A 17,109-nucleotide genomic window follows, 5' to 3' on the forward strand; every position below is an offset into this window, starting at 1 on the left:
CCTTTTGAGAAACAGCTCTTTCACAGCTACCAGGCCTTAGCAGAGGCCGTAGACTTGACGATGGGCCCACAAGTTACCAAGTTACCTGAGCTCCCGTCACGGACTGGATGTTATCTGCCCCACCACACCATAAATCTGAGGATGCACAGCTGCGCTCCATCATCAAATGAAAGTGGTCTGTATGTGGTCAGGCCTGATCAGGTCCTGAAAGGTTAAGCAGACTGTATAAAGAAGTGACCCAATGTTCAGGGTCTCCACTCCTGCTACACTGCCTTCTCTCCCCCAGTTTGCACCCTCGCCACATGGAAGTTCCCTATGATCAGGTTACAGAGGAAGAGAAAACCCAGGCCTGGCTTACAGATGATTCTGCACCAAATGCAGGCATCACCCAGCAGTGCACAGCTGCAGCATGACAGCCTCTTTCTGGGACACCCCTGAAGGATTGTGGCAAAGGGAAATCTTCTCAGTGGGTATAACTTACAGCAGTACACCTGCTTGTGAGTGAGCCAAGATGGTGCCATTGCACTCCAGCCTGGGCAACAGAATGAGACTCTGTCTGAAAAAAAAATCAAGTGGATAGGACGACCCATTCTGCAGATGCCAGTCAGCCTTTCCCCAGCCACTCCTCTTATCACCCAATGGGCTCATGGACAAAGTGGCCTCCATGGCAGGAATGGAGATCGTGCATGGGCTCAGCAACAGGGGCTCCCACTGACCAAGGCCGAACTGGTATAGCCACAACTGAGTGCCCACCTGCCAGCAGCAGAGAACAGCACCAAGGCTCTGATATGGCACTGTTCTCCAGGGTGATCAGGCAGGTACCTGGCTGCCTGATCACCCTGGAGAACCTTACATTGGACCACTTTCATCGCAGGAGGGACAGCATTTTGTCCTTACTGGAATAGAGAGTCTGGATACAGATTTGTCTTCTCTGCACATAGTGCTTCTGCTGGAATTCACAGGATGCTTTATCCATCATCACGGTGGATTCCAATTCCAATTCCAATTCCACACAACATTGTTTTTGACCAAATAACTGACTTCCCAAGGAAGCATGGCAATAGGCTTATGTTCATGGAATCGACTGATCTTCCCGTGTTCCCCACCACCCTGAAGCAGTTGATTTGATAGAATGGTGGAATAGCCTTTTGAAGATGCAGTGATAGTGCCAGCTAGGTGATTAACGCTTTGCAGGCTGGGGCAAGTTTCTCCAGAAGGCTGCGAGTGCTCTGAATCAGCACCCAATATGTGGTGCTGTTTCTCCCACAGCCAGGATCCACAGGTGCAGGAATCAAGGGGTAGAAATGGGAGTGGCACCACACACTATTCCTCCCAGTGACCCACTCACAACAATTTTGCTTCCTGTTTCTGTGACTTTACACTCTGCTGACCTAGAGGTCTTAGTTCCAGAGGGAGGAATGCTGCCACCAGGAGACACAACAGTGATTCCATTAAACTAGAATTTATGACTGCCACCTGGCCACTTCGAGCTCCACAAGCCTCTGAATCAACAGGCAAAGAGAGAGTTATGGTATTTGCTGGGGAGACCGATCTGGACTACCAAGGAGAAACTAGACTACTACTCCTCCACCAGGAAGGTAAGGAAGAGTGTGTCTGGAATACAGCAATTCCCTAGGGCAACTTTTAGTGTTACTATGCTTGTGTTTAAGGTCAATGGAAAACTACAGCACTATCCAGGCAGGGTTACTAATGGCCCAGACCCTTGAGGGATGAAGGGTCAGTCCATCAGGCTAAGAACCATGACCAGCTGCCATGCTTACCGAAGGCAGAGGGAATGCAGTGGAAGAAGACAGTTACCAACACCAGCGATTGCCCATGGAAGCTGTTATCAAGCCTTCAGTAGTCACAAGTATTTTCTCATTACTTTTTTCTGAATACCTTTGTGCACATGTTTGTATATACAGTATATATCTTTGTTTTATTTTCTCTTACATTCCGTTATATAATTTAAGGTGTATTGACTATATCATTGTATTAAGTATTGTCAATTTTACATTATTTAGGTTATGAAATACCAAGGAGAAGTGTAAACACTTGAGAATTTTACATCCACTTTTGGGGAAGGGCTTAGTGCATTTTTTGGTTGTAGCAGAAGAGTTGTATCACAATAGGCAGGTTATTACTTTGCTAACGTCTTTAGAGATGAAGCGTGGTACAAGGAGATGTGTGGGTGCAAAGTTGACAAGGGGTCAACTTATGCTATATATATATATATTTTTTTTTTTCACATAGATAAAATTAAGGTCTCATTCTGTTGTCCAGGCTGGAGTGCGGTGGCACAATCAAAGCTCACTACAGCCTCAAACTCCTGCGCTCAACTGATCCTCTCACTTGAGCCTCCCAATTAGCTGGGGCTACAGGTGCGCACCACCACACTTGGCTAATTTTTAAAAAACCTTTTGTAGAGACAAGATCTTGCTATGTTCTCCAGGCTAGTCTCAAACTTCTGGGCTCTAGAGATCCTCCCACCTCGGTCTTCTAAGTGCTGGGATTACAGGTGGGAGCCAATGCACCCAGCCTTGGTTAATTTTATGTGTCAAGCTGACTTGGCCATGGAATGCCCAGGCAACTGGTTAAACATTACTTCTGGGTGTGTGTGAGGGTGTTTTTGGAAGAGATTAATGTTTGAATAGACAGACTGTAATGATGATCGCCCTCAATTTGGGCAATCTGTTGAAAGCCTGAATAGAACAAAGAAGAGGAAGGTTGAATTTGCTCTCTGCCTGACTGTGTGAGCTGGACTTTGATCCTCTCCCGCCCTCAGCACGCCTGCTTCTCAGGCCTTCAGACCTGGACTGGAATCTGTTCCATCAATTCTCTAGCTCTCTGGTTCTCAGCACTTTGAAAGCTACAACACCAGCTTTCCTGGGTCTCTAGTCTGTAGATGGCAGATTGTAGAGCTTCTAGGTCTCCATAATTGTATGAGCCAATTTTTCATAATAAATCTTTATATATGATAAATATTGTTTATTACATACAAATTATATATAATATATATCCTATCTGTATTATATTATGCATATAAATATGCATGTTTGTGTATATATTATTTATGTATAAATATTTATATCTAATATGTTTATAATATTTATAAATATATAGAAATCTAGATGTGTGTACATACATGCATGTGCACATATATATATGTGTGTATATATTTGCATATCTCCTATTGTTTCTGTTTCTCTGGGGAACCCTGATTATTAATATAAAAGGAAAAATAAATGGTGAATGAACAACCACTGCAAGAGGGCTGAGTCTACAGCCGCATATACTCCCTGGTTTCTGGGTGGAATTAGTAGGCATCAAACACACTGTCAAGGCAGAAATAAGCGGGTTGCCACCAAGAAAGACCAGTCCCGACCTGTGTGCTGGGAGGGTCTTTCCGGGTCTCCCACTGGGGCTGGATGGCAGGGCAGTGTAGGGGATGGGGAGCGCTGGGGCTACCAGCAAACCACAAAAGGAGCCAAAAGAGGGGGTGGGAGGGAAGGCCTTACTCGGAAAGTCCTATCAGTCAGGAAGCTCCAGGAGAGCTTCCCAGGAAGGGGGCACTGTGCCGAGGCAGCCTGGGATGGGACCGAATGGGGCTTTCTTCTGCTTCCACCTCATTTTAAAGCAAATCCTGTTGATTTGTATATTATGCAGGGGAGGAGAAAACACGCTGCCCCCCTACCCTTCTAGATTCTTCAGTTACAAATTAAATTGATATCAAACAGATGAACAGGAGACAAGCTGTTTTAATGTGCGTGCTCACAGACGGGAATCCCACAAGAATATGAGACTTAGATGAGTGAGGTATCTAGTGAGGGGGCTCACACCTGTAATCCCAGCACTTTGAGAGGCCAAGGCAGCCATCGCTTGAGCCCAGAGGTTTGAGACCAGCCTGGGCAACATAGGGAGACTCCCATCTCTACAAAAAATTAAATTAGCTGGACGTGGAGTCCCAGCTGCTGGGGAGAGTGAGGAGGAGGATTACCCGTGCCTGGGAGGGCAAAGCCGCGAAAAGCCATCATGAGCCACTGCGCTCCAGCTTGGACAACAAAGTGAGACTCCTTCTGAAAAAAGAAAAGGAACAGTAGCCAGATCATTGAAGCTTATGTGTTACTTTGAGTGACAGAAAGGAATGGGGGTTTGAGGCTTCTGGGGAGCTACTGAGGAGTGCGGGGAGAGTGAGGGGAGGTGTCTGGTGACACAGGTTGCCGTGGGAGGCAGATAAAAATTTCCCAAGTGATAAAAGTGTCCAGGAACAGCTCTCTTCCTGGTTCAGATACGTTGACTAACGACCATGTCCTTTATAGGTGCAAATTTCCTTTACAAAAGTGGTTTCTCAGAGGTAACCCTGTGCCTGCAGTTTCTCTACATAACCAGTTCCAAATCATCAATATGCCAGAGAGGGCTGTTTGGAGGTGGCGGATTCTGGGCTCCTCCAGGCCTACTTGGGGTCGCGAATTCTGGTCTCCTCTGGTCCTATTAAATTCCGGTGAATTCCGAGCCCCCACAGTTGCAGACACTGGAAAGAACGTCCGAAGCGCCCGCGAATAGCCAAGTCTTCGGGCTGAGGTGTATCCCACGATTCCTCACTCCCACCCTGGCCAGTCGTGCAGGGAGATCTGGGACCTCCTGGGGACCCCTTTCCACGGGACGCTGGCGGGGGCCAAGAAAGGCCAGTCTAGGAGGACTGGAAAGGGTCTTTGGTGCCCGGCGCTGCGTCCCCACCACTCGTGCTCGGGTCAGCGGCTCCAAAAGGCCGACCCCTGGGTCCTTGCCCAGAGGCCACAGTGGTTCCCCTGAGGCCAGGACCGGCAGCCTGCAGGAGCTCGTGAAGTGGCAGCTCCGGGGGCTCACCCAGGACTCGAGGAGCGCTCCCAGGAATCCTCCTTCTTAACCCAAACTCGAGCCCTCGGGCAGAGCTGCGCCCTGGACCCGAGAGGGGCAGGCTGGCCGCTGAGCTGGCCCGGGAAGTGCCCCAGAGTCGCACCTGAGGGTTGGGCCGGGCCTGGAGCAAGTCCTGGGTTTCCCCCAGGAAACGCCTCCTCCCGCCGCGCCCGCCCCCGCCCGCCCGGGGTGACCCGGGACCCGCGCTTGGGGGTGTCGCCCTGGGCCCTGGGACGCCGCCTCCTGAGATTTAAGCGAGAGCCTGGGCAGGTGGGAGACCGGGCGCCGGGCCGAGAAGGAGCAAGCCAAGCAGGAGGCGGAGAAGGAAGGCGAGGGTGGGGAGCGCCGCCGGGAGAGCGGCAGGTGAGCTGTGCGCGTGCCGGGGTCCCTGCGCTGGGTCGGGCTGGGCAGGGGAACTCGGGAGCCTGGGACCCACCGGGGCCCCTGCCCCCGCCCCTGCCCGGAGGTGAAAGCGGCTGTGGGGAGCGCGGCGCGGCAGGTGAGTGCGCTGGAGGGCGGAGCGCTGGGGCAAGCCGGGCAGGGTGCCTCCGGGGGTGTTGGGAGAGTTCTGGGCGCCTGGAACCTCTGGTACGCGGCCGGCACCCCTGGGTGCCCCTGTTGGTGGAAGAGGGCCCCCGGGGTCCCTCGGGGCCAGGTCGTCTGGAGCGGGCTCCTGGTCCGCCTGCCCTCTGCAGCCCCCACCTGGGAGGACCGTTGCGTCTTTGCTCTTCGGGGCGAGGACCCGGAGCACTGTCGGTCAGCTTCTTTGTTTGGGTGAAATCTCTGCAGTTCCGCAGTGTTACCTGAACTCCTTTTGCTTCTTGGTTCCCTACTGAGGTAGGGAGAAACTGGAAACTCGCTGAGATGCCGGGAACGATACGGACGGCGCGGCGGGGACCGCGGGGCCAGGCTACGCGAGGGCCCCCGGGCGAGGCGCGAAAGGCCCGTCAGTCCCGGGGAGTGACTGCTCGCAACTCAGGCCCCGTGGCGGGGACCCGCTGGCGGCGATCAGGGCCAGGGCCGCCTGGGCACCCGGCACCCGCAGGAACCCATCCGGGAGGAGCGGGTCTGGCCGCTGGGCTTGCGCTCCTTGTCTGGTTGCGGGGGAAGGCCCGGCACCTGGGTGCTTCGGTTCACCTCATCCTGTCCAGCCGGGCTCGGGACAGTGGCATCCTGAGGGGTCAAGTGCTCCAGCCTGGCAGTGGGCGCTCTGCTCGAGCACAGGCCCAACTGAAAAACTGCCCGATGGCCAGAAAGTTTGTGCATCAAGAGCCCTGCCAGCCCCGCCGCCTCAGGACACAGCGCAGTGGTCCCAATCCTGTTCAGAACGCCCAGGTGGCAGGCCTGGTCACGAGGAATCCTGGTGGCTTGTTTGGGAAAGAAAGGATAGCAGGGCGGCCCGAGGTGCGCCTGGTGAGCAGGGGGCACCCAGGGTTCAGCTTTGAGGCTGCGCAGCCCTCCCCTCCGTGCAAACCTGTGCTGTGGTCCGGTGGGGAAGATGAGCATATCGCGCCCTAGGCGGTGCCTGACCTCATGGAGCTCCCAGCCACGAGGACCCCCCAATAATGGAAAATTACCAAAACTAGGCAGCCCAGTTACAAGGTGTTTGGAAAACCTAAAGTGAGACTAGAGCTGTTAACCTGCCCCGGGAGGTCTGGGAAGGCACTCCAGGAAGCGGGGATGGAGCCAGCCTCCCTTGCAGGAAGGCTGGGGGCTGGGAGTGTGGCAAGGAGAGTTTTCCAGGGTAAAGGGACTTGGGGACATGGGGAGCTAAGTCAGTCCTGGTTCCTTAGCTGCTGCTGTGAAGGGAGGGCCTGGTGGGTCAGGTAGCCAGGAGCTCCTCCAGGAAGTCACTGGAGGTTGCTTTCAACTTCTCCACCTTTACTGAGTTCTTTTGAAGAAGTGGGATCTGCCCCACTCCCCCTGCAGAATTACTGGACAGATGAGGTTAGAATGAAACCTAGTAACACCCTCGAGTAAGAATGCAGTAGGCTGGAGAGTTGTGGGGGGTGCCTCCTGTGCGCTGAGACCTCTGCCTGGAGACAGGCGTCTACCTTGGCCTCTGTGCGCTGAGACCTCTGCCTGGAGACAGGCGTCTACCTTGGCCTCTGGTCACTTTTAATTATCAACTGGTGAGCTGGCTGGGCCTTTGGTCTCTGCTTGGACATTTGCTTGGTCCCCAGCAATTGCCCTTATTCACACCCACCAAGGACAACCTTCTAACAGCAAGCTTGTGCGGCTGCTGGAGCTGTGGGCAGAGCCTCCCAGGTTGCGATGATCCGCCTATCACCGTTGGCCACTGTATCTTCAACTAAGTCACCTTAATCATAGGAGTACATCTGGCTGCACTTTTGTTATAATAATTACCACAGACGTTGATGTGGCACTTTGTTTTTTCAGCCAGGCATCATTGCAAACCCTTTATAACATACTTAACTCAATTGTAAGGACATGGCAAGAGAGGTTGGGTAGCTTGTCTAAGGTCTTGTAACCTGTAAGGGGCAGAACTGGGGACAAACATGGCCTGTCTGGCTCCATAGGTCAGTGCTTCCAGTGTCGAGACACAGGATGCTTAGAAGGGACTTTGGTGACCATCAGCACAGTATAGATTCCTTTTGCTCCTTTCCTGGGTCCTCCCTTCGGGAGGTCGGAATGTTGCCAGCAAGTGAAGGAAAGGAGGGAAGGAAGCTGAAAACCAGGTGCCTGGAATCCTGACTGGAAAGGGCTTGTTCCTGGGCCAGGCTCTGATTCTCCCCGACCTGATAGAGCCCAGCCCCTGCCCACAGCCCCACCTGGGCTCCCCCTCTAGCAGTATGACAAGGCCAGAGGGCTCGGAACTCCAAAAGGGGGACTGTGGAGGGCTGACCTCCTGGGCCATGGGGGCATTGAGTGACAAGACGCTGGTGCAAATGTCCTGTAGGTGACAAGGTAGATGCATGCAGTACATCATGCCAGTAACAACCACCACCACCACCACCATCACCACCATCATATGAGTGTGTTGTCCCCTACTGTGGGCCCAGCTTAAGGTGAGGGCCCTACCAGGAAGTGTAAACCAGAAGTCTGGCTGGTAAAAGTCTTAGTCTTTTCCACCTGAACCTGTGGCAGGATTCCCGAGGGGAGATTTGTAATAATATGGGTCATTGCCTTGGTTCCTGTTGCTGCATTCGGCTCTGAGAATGGGGCCCAGGCATCTTATTACCATGATTATTTTCTAAGCCCTCTTGAAAATTCTGGGTTTGGGAAGCACTGATCAGAACTAAGCCTTGGGCACTGAGGCAGAAAGGAAAGGTGAGTGTTCAGTGGAGTGATTGTTCAGTTTTGTTTGCTGAAGACTTGGAAAGTGGCCTTGCTGGTGGGGAGAGTGAGGCCAGAGGGAGCTACCTGCAGGGAGCCAGAGAGCCCAGGGTCACTGAAGGAGCAGGTGCTTTTCCGCTCTCTGATCCCTCCTGCTCTGCTCTTCCTGGATATCGCTCATCCCACAGTTGCCAGGCCTTTGCTGCTCTTCCTGGCCCCTTCTTACTTTCCAGGACACCTGCCAGGGGATCCCCAATACTGGATGCCTTGGGTGGCCTCAGGATTAGGGTGTAGGAGCATTATGTACCTGAGAGCTGTGGTCTGTATGGGGTCAGCCTTTGTGGGGTCCCTTCTGGTCCTAAGGCTGATTTGGGAAGCCCTGACTTGCAAGCAGCAGGGGTATGGGCCTGGGTGTGAAGGAGGGGCTTATGATGTCCCCACGGCCACTGACCATCCTGGCCCCACCTAGCCTGTGGACACCTAGAGAGGAGCAAAAGGGGGACCTGCGGCAGGGTAGCAGCTTGGTTGAGCACACAGGCAGCTATTCAGGATGACCTAGAACAGAGGCTGGGCTCCAGGAAAAGACAGAGCCTGACCTGGGACTTGATTATTCCTGGTGGCTGAGCAGTGGTCAGGAGAGAGGAACTGAATGCATGGAAGACGTGCTGGTTGGGAGTCAAGGCTGATTTTCCGCCAGGGGCGTGGGGAGTTACTTTTGCTGTAAAGGGAGTGGAGTTTGAGAAGGCAGGCAACTCAAAGACATGCTTTTCATCCTCCTGGAGGTGAGGTTGGGAGAAGGAGGCGAGGGCACGGACATCTGTATGTGGACAGTGCTGAGCCATCGGGCATCCATGGAAGGAGGGGTTGAGGGCACAGACTTGTGATAAGAAAGCAGGAAGTGTTTGAAGGGCACCTTGGTTTGTGGTCATGGCAGCTGAAGTCTGGAAGTTTGCTCAAGGGCAGACTGGGCGGAAAAATTGGGGCTCTCAAGTGGTACTCAGAAGGGAGGCTGTGATGATGGGATTTGTTAGAAAAATACTTTCAAGCGAGGTCTGACTTGGCAGCTGGAGCTAAGCTGAGGCTTTTTATGATTGCTTGTTTGTACAAGGTTCACAGTGCAGTGTCAAATTCCCTTTAAGGCCATCGCTTTCCAAGGGGCTGTGCTGGCAGGGCACTCAGCCTGACCTCACTGCAGCACAGCCCAGGGGGCACGGGAGACCGTGCTTTCTAGGGACGATGGGTTTGAAGTTCTTTCTGCGAGATTCTGATGACAGAGAATTCACTGACATTTTCAAGTTCACTGTTGATGATGCATTTATAAGGAGTTGGGAGCAGTGTTGAAAGATCACCATGTCTGATCTCGATGCTCAAGCCTGATTCTGTTTGGGAATACGTTGGGGAAATGATCTTCCAGTCTTGAAACACACGTTTTTAGGTTTGAGGAATGTGGTACTTTCTAAGGTAGCTCCAGGCCGTATTTGAACTTTTTCATTGTTGGAAGCTTGCTTTCCCCAGTTGGAATCCAAGCCTGCCCTTCTGACAATTCTGACCGTGACCCTGGTATTGTCCTTTGAATGTACGCAGAATAAATTGAATTCCTTTTCCACATAGCCGGCTCTTAGGTGTTGGAAGATAAATCTTATCTGCCATCATTATATTATTGAGTGCTGGTCATGGGTTGGGCACTGAGCTGGGGGCTTATTTTCTCACTCAGGGTCCCTGCGACAACCCTGCCTCTGTTTCGCCCCCATTTTACAGATTGACTTGGACAAGTTCTTACAGCTTAGCCAGTGGCTTGTGTGTAGTGTTGAAGTCTCCTCCTGGAGTGACCTGGGGGCCTCTGCTGCTGCCTGCCTGTCATGTCGGGCTGCACTCAGCTTTGTGCACTTGGACCTTGGGAGGTCGCTCACTGTCCTGACTTGGGGTGCTGCTGTTGTCTAGGTATGGGAATCTCATCTCTCTCTGCTAAATTTCATCTTGCTCATTTGGCCTGTGGAACTAAAAAAAAAAAATTTTTTTCCGTGAATTGTATTTTATTTCAAATTTCTGTTTCCAGTGATCTGCTGTTGATATATAAAATAAAAAAACACAATAGATTTGGGCGGGTGGTAGGAACTCGAAAAACATTTAAATACTGTCTTTGTAAGCTACAAAGCTAGATTTAGAAAACAGAGAGAGAGAGAGAGAGAGAGAGAAAGAGAGAGAACCAGACCTGATTTCTGCCCTAAAAAGTTTGTAATCTCTTGGGGACAATGAGTCATTCACAGAAAAGGAAACTTGAATGCTGCAGGCAATCCTCTCCCGAGGTGATCTCTCTGCTTCTCACTGTACCTCTCTCTCTCAGGAGAACCCTTGTGCCAATCATTGTGTGTACAATTTACCTGATTATATATAAATGAGTGTCTGCTGAACTGCCACGTAAATCCACTGTCGGCTAACTTTCATTCAGTCGTGTTTCTTTCCTTAAAAGAACAGAACATCTCGTTGTGTAATGTGATGTTGGTGCGGTTATGTTGGCGTAAGGGGCTCTTTTTGATCATTTGGTCATTGACTGGGACGTGACGGTGGATGGTGGTAGTGTTGTCAGGAGTTTGAAGAAGAGGTGCTGGGTCTGAGCCTGGCCTGTTTCCTCTCACACTTCCAGCACCTCGAATAGTACCGGTCACGCGTGGGGGCTTTGAGAAGGAGCAGGTCCGGGCATGGTGGTGGGTGGTGGAGTCAGTGTATTCTCTTCATTGAAGAGGGTGGGTGGGAGTCAGTGTCTATGAGCCTGACTTCATTCACGTTGACGTGGTTGTTTGGGAAGTAAGTCTCCGGCAAACGTGTCCTGAGATCTCCAGAGGAGAGAAGCCAGGAGGAACGATTCTTGTTTTGGCAGTAACTTCGTCATGTCAGGAGATGCTGATATGATGCCACAGCATCGTCCTGCTGTGTGGTGGCCAGGCAGGTGACTCACGGGCTGACTCAGCTCTCAGTCCAGGAGGGACCAAAACAGCACGAGAACAGCTGCGTGCCATTGTGAGGTTCAAGTGACTGACACTGTATTGAAGAAAGCGCTCCCTGCCAGCCAGGAGTGGGGCCTGAGTGCCACCCACTGTTGCGCTTCTGCACTTAAAGGAAAATTTCCCAAAGTGCTCATGGTGGCTGGCTTTCCGGAACTGAGAACCATCAACCTGGTTTGAATGACAGGAGAGAACCTTTGCTACACAGCGCTGTCTCTCTTCCTCTCCTCCTCTTGATGCTCCTCCTCTTGCTCCTTTCAGAGACCAGTTAACAAGATGTACAAGCTTGTCAGGGTGAGGAAAGGCCTGATTTGAAGATGAACAGGACTGAGTGTGATGTCCTGGTCTCTTGGGGACAGTTGTGCTTCCCCTTTCAGATCTAATGCCAGGGAGGGGTATTTCCTGCCTTCTTTTCTTCTCACCTGGAGAATAGTTTTTTTTTTTTTTTTTTTTTTCTTTCTGTTTTAAGATGGAGTCTCTCTCTGTCACCCAGGCTGGAGTGCAGTGGCCTGATCTCAGCTCACTGCGACCTCTGCCTCCCAGGCTCAAGCGATTCTCCTGCCTCAGCCTCCCAAGGAGCTGGGACTACAGGCAACTGCCGCCACACCCAGCTAATGTTTGTAATTTTAGTAGAGACATGGTTTCACCATGTTTGCCAGACTGGTCTTGAACTCCTGACCTCAGGCGATCTGCTTGCCTTGGCCTCCCAAAGTGCTGGGATTACAGGCGTTGAGCCACCGTACCTGGCTCGGCTGGAGAATGTGATTGGTCTTCCATTCCAAAGTCCATGGTAGCTGATTTGGGCACACTTAATATTTTTGTTTATCATGTTCTGTGGGTTTCGGGGTTGCTGGAGAGATAGGATTATCCTGGGGCTGCCTCTGGGTCCCGTGGCTTTTATTTGACAATTCACAGCACTGGCTCCCGGTGTTCCTTCCCTGGCTTCCTTGTTAGGGATTGTGAATGAATAGCAAATGTGGGTTTTGAGCATTGATTCATTATTCCTTTCATAAGGCTTCTGAGCTGGGAGAGCCGCCAATGGGATCGAATTTTCACTTCCTGAAACTTCAACCAAACTTATAACTGGGGAGATAGGAGAGCCGAGAAACCAGAGGCGTGAGAATGTGTTTGGTTAGGCAGGACTCTTTGAATGCAATCTTAGGATGGTACTGAGTTCTTTCCTGCTTATGAGACAAGAATGCGGGATTTATTGTGTTGGTCAGGCCTGAGGATCCTCTGTGTTCACAAAGCAGACGTAGGCAAGGTCTATTACGTGATGTGACTAAAAGGCTTAAGTGTTTTCGATACATTTTAAATGGTGATCTTTCCCACCTGGATATTAGTCACTTTTCTTTCCTCATACCCAGGAAGGTGTGAACTTTAGTTTTAATCCTAAAAAACGTCTCAAAGCTACGACATGACCTGATTCTTATATTTTTATCTGTACATGAAGAGTAAATAAATGACGTGTGCGTGTTTGTTGCAACCCGTTTGGTGAGGTTTCTCAGGAGTAAAAAGCCATACTCGCTCTCATTCATGCCAAGTTGCTGGGGTTTTTCAGTGTAATGATTCAGGAGCTAGTTGCGCTGAGGACATGGGAGAGCAGTACTGATGCTGGCCCATGGCTCCGTGGTGGGCTTCATGCTGGTCACCTGGGAGCTTACTGAATGCAAATCTGCAAATGTCACAAGATGGACCTCTTTTCCTTCAGGAGGTTGTTAAATGTGCATCAGCTTTATAATGCCCCTCATTTAATGAAAATTTATGTACCACTCATTCAATGCTAGGCACAAAGCACTTCATTAGGATTAACTCATTTAATGCCCTGGAGGTAGGTGTTCCTATTTTCTGCATTTACAAATGGGGAAACTGAGGCACAGAAGACTGGATAGCTTCCTCCAGGTCATGGATAGGGCGTGGCTGAGCCTGAGTGTGGATCCAGAGCCTATTCACAGAGGTCAGGGGCTGAACCCCTGCCCAGTGGTGTCTGCTGTGCTTTGAGCACCTGCTGTGTACCAGCAGATGGGAAATATTCTTCTCTGGGCGTGTCACAGGCACGCCCCAAAGCCCAAAGCCTCCTCTAAGCTCTTGTTCCCTCATTGGGAATGTGATCTTATGGATGGATAATCTTGAACACCGTTTCTTAGAATATTCTTTGGTCATTTAAAGCCAAGCGAGAAGGTGCGTAAAAAAACCCTTTATTAGCTCACGAAGTGCGTGTCAAAGAAAAAAAAATCATTCAATCACACTTGCTAAAGATGGTGAGGCAGAGTTTATTCAGGACCATGGAGACAGGTACAGGGACCAAAGCCAGCAGATTCTGCAGTGGGAGAGAGAGATTGGGATCCACTTGAGTACAGCATGGGCAAGTGGGAGTTAATTTATAGCCAAGGCTCAGGGTGGGGTTGGTGTGGATAGAAAAATCACTAAGAGAAAACATCAAGGGTAAGGGGGATTCTGGCTAAACCAACTGAACAGGATTCTTACTGAAGACAGGCTGGGCGATCAGACATCACCGGTGGCACGGTGGAGGCTAAGGAACCCGATCAGGTATTGGAAGTAATCAGATACCGAGGGTGGGAGGTTCTGGCGAAACTGACTGAGCAAGTTTTTTTGTTAAAACTGGATTTTACAAGGAAATGCATAGATGGCCTAGAAGCTTCAGGAGCCTAAGCTTGGTCAAGGAAAGAACCTTTGTCCATGGGGAGTGATGTCAGAATGCGGCTTCACTATAAAGCACTTCACGTTCTTGGCATCTCTAGCTGTTATTGGTAATCGTTCACAAATGGCAACAAACGAAATGGCTCACAGCTTTCTTTTCCTTACTGCTAATCTGAGAAATGGTCAAAATGGCTGGCTCTGAATTTCTTTCTTTTTTGGGTTTGGGGTAGTAAATGGAGTGGTCGTTGAGGTGTTTTATGAATTTTTAAATATATGTATCTATTAAAAATTGGGAGGGCCCACATGGCCTACTTAAAACAGTCAACTGTGAGCTATATATATCCGGCGCTGAGCTCTGGACTGCCTGCTGGGCGGCTGGGGCTCCCGGCAGTGCCTGTGGATGTTTGGGAAGAGACGGTCTGATTGCACCTGCTGTGGTTGCACCTGCTGCTTCTCAGTTCCTGGCACCGCGAGGCACTCCTTCTGCACTCTCCTGGAACCCTCAGCTTAACAGAACGGTGGTGATTGCTCTATCTGTTTTCCCATGAGGACCCTGATATTTCAGCAAGGTTCAGTAACTCACCCATTGGCACTTCCAGGGAGCTGTCCTGCCAGGAACTGGTCCAGGTCTTTGCCTCCTGGGCCCATCCTGTCCTTAACCTCTGCCGACCTTGATGGGTTTGGTTACCTTGTCATTTCTTCAGTGGTTTTATCCCATGGAGTCTCCCTTGGGGAGATGTTCTGTAAAGGGGAGACCCCAGATGCCTGGCGAGAACCAGGTTAAGTCCAGCAGGATGCCTGGGCTTGACGGCAGTGGAGGTGTGAGTGGCCACAAGCCCCAGGCTGTCCCCTGAGAGCCCTTCTCGATGGATGTCTGAGCCATTGAGTCTGCTCCTTCTTCTCTCTGGTCAGGCTGTCCTGGCCGAAGCACTTACAATTGCACCCCATCCTCCTGCCCACTCTAATCCCAGAGGAGGGTGCCTCTGCTGTAACCTCTGAGGTATGAGTGGGTCCCAAAGTCCTTAAATATGGAAGTATGTGGTGAAGATGCAGGCCAACGGTCAGCAGGAAATGCTGCTGCTTGTTCTAGGTAACCTTCACCCAGAGATTCTTCTAGTTCTTTCCAGATTTATCTTCTAAAAACTAACTGGTATGGAGATATTACAGTCCTGTAATTCTTTCTTCTAGGTCAGATTGAACATTCCAGATACCTATCATTACTTGATGCCGTTGATAAAATCAGGATGGCTTTGAACTCAGTAAGTGGTTAATTATTACCCTCCTGGCCTTTTCTTTGTTCCCTTGTCCCTTCTGTTATTCCCAACAGTGTTTGTGGGTCAGTAATTGTGAGGGCTATTTGTAGGGAAGGGTGGGCCAGGCTGATGCTGTTCAAGGCATCCTCTAGAAAGAGTGAGTCAGGGGTGCAGCCACACAGTTGTCCAGGTGAGTCACAAACGCCGTGGCTGTCAGGTAGATGTGGGTGATGTACATCCTCACCTTGACCCCGTCGCTTTCTGCTTTGTGGGACAGGGGGCAGGGATGAGGTGTGGGGACAGGTGAGGCAGGATGGCAATAACAGGGATATGTCCCAGGGAAGAGACCCCTGTGGGGTCCCATCAGTGCCCAGCTGAGAAACTGGGAAAAGTCACAACTGCATGAAGCATTGGCGGGCCGCCCTCTCCCTGGCGCCCATTCCCTTTGGAGACAAATGTGGTTAATCTCTGCTTCCCATTGTAACTGATCAATTTGCCTTGTACCGAATATAAATGCATTTAGTAAAGAGTTTTAAACACTTCTTAGATTCTATATCTGGACAATAGACCGTATTTTCCCCTCGATTTGTTACTGATATTCATTTTTTACTGGGTCTGCGTTTAATGTCAAGTCCACTGCTCAGGAATTTTCAGGGACAAACCGCCTTGCTGCTGCAGCCTGGCTGGTGGACGGTAAGGTCTTAGATGACCGAGATTGCAGCCTCTGGCTCCCTCATTTAGATGAGAGATTACCTTGTGTTTTCCCTCTGTGTGCTGTTCTGGTTCAGAGTTGTAATCTTCGGACTTTTGAAGATAGCTTTAGTGAGTTATTAAGTGAAGGGGAACCCTGGGAGCCTAGTTTGTCTCATCCAGTTATAATCAACTTCCCTGGAGGCCCCATTTGTAGTTCTAAGAGCTATGCTGCCTCTGCTCAGTTCACCTGTCCAATGAGGACAAGCTCACTGTCATTCTCTGAGGTCAATAAGAGATAAGGGGCAGAAATTAATGAATTGGAAAAAGTTTTGCATGTGAGCCCTTAGATACAGATAGGAGGAAAAATGTGGCCTCCCAGAGTGGCCGAGCCAACAGGCAACTGGGCAGAGCTGGAAGAAGGGGAAGGTATGAGCTGGTGGGGCCCACAGTGGCCTGATCTGGGTGGATTGTGACAGGGCAGGCCTTGGGAAGGCAATTTTGAAGTAGGCTGAGGAAGGAGAGATGGGCATTCTAAGAAGAGAGGCACCAGCTGAAGGATAGAGCAGAGACTAAAACGCTACGTCCAGGCAGTTCCTTTCACGTTGATGATGGCCACACTCTAATCCAGAAATTTCATTTAAAGGGACGTAGCTACACGTTTCCATCCCCCGCACAAAAATCCATGTGCTGTGTAAAGACATTTATTGCAGCAGAGCTGCAAATAGCCCACACTGTGAGCCACTTAAATGTCCACTGTGAGCCACTTAAATGTCCATTAATAAGAGATGGTGAGTAAGTGATGACACATTCCTTACATAGGAGAAGGGGACGTGGAGGAGGTATTTGCAGGTAACAAACACGGAGAGTATGCTCCTTTAGGCAGATTTCTTAACTCAGTCTTTTCCTGGCAAAATGGTGGTATTAATTCATGCCCGTGCCAGTCTTGCTGGCAGGGGAGGGGTTATGGTTGGTGTTGAAGGAGATTCTAAGTACAGGGGCCTGGTGGCCGGTGAGTTCTCCAATGTTAAGCTATTATTCTTTCATTCTAATTCTGATACTGCTAGCTCCTAACTTTGTATATCAATATTCAAGGAGAAGATGGGAGGAATTAAAAGTATAGGCTACTGGCTTAATGGATTCTAACCCCAGACCTCTACACAGCTTTTTAAAATTATTACTATCTTTAACTAAATCCCAAGGTCAGCCACTTTTTAAAAATTATTTCTAACCCCAGACCTCTACACAGCTTTTTAAAATTATTACTATCTTTTACTAAATCCCAAGGTCAGCCACTTTTTAAAAATTAT

General features: G+C 50.3%; 1 protein-coding gene across 4 annotated transcripts in view; it reads left to right on the forward strand.

The window, feature by feature from the left end:
- Positions 1 to 1,577: 1,577 nt before the first annotated feature.
- The window catches only part of TMPRSS2 (transmembrane serine protease 2), a 44,524-nt gene continuing 28,992 nt past the window's right edge, over positions 1,578 to 17,109 (forward strand). For 2 of the 4 annotated variants that reach the window (XM_032276823.1, XM_032276822.1), the window contains exons 1-2: positions 5,162 to 5,259; positions 15,045 to 15,115. In XM_032276823.1, the coding sequence (XP_032132714.1) occupies positions 15,101 to 15,115 (15 nt within the window). In that variant the 5' untranslated portion in view covers positions 5,162 to 5,259; positions 15,045 to 15,100. Of the gene's footprint in view, positions 1,599 to 5,161; positions 5,396 to 15,044; positions 15,116 to 17,109 lie in introns of those variants that run through there. The other 2 variants (XM_032276820.1, XM_032276824.1) reach the window with 2 other exon arrangements.

The sequence above is a fragment of the Sapajus apella genome, unplaced genomic scaffold (assembly GCF_009761245.1).
Source record: "Sapajus apella isolate SASKATOON/1434 unplaced genomic scaffold, GSC_monkey_1.0 scaffold8, whole genome shotgun sequence".
NCBI lineage: Eukaryota > Metazoa > Chordata > Mammalia > Primates > Cebidae > Sapajus > Sapajus apella.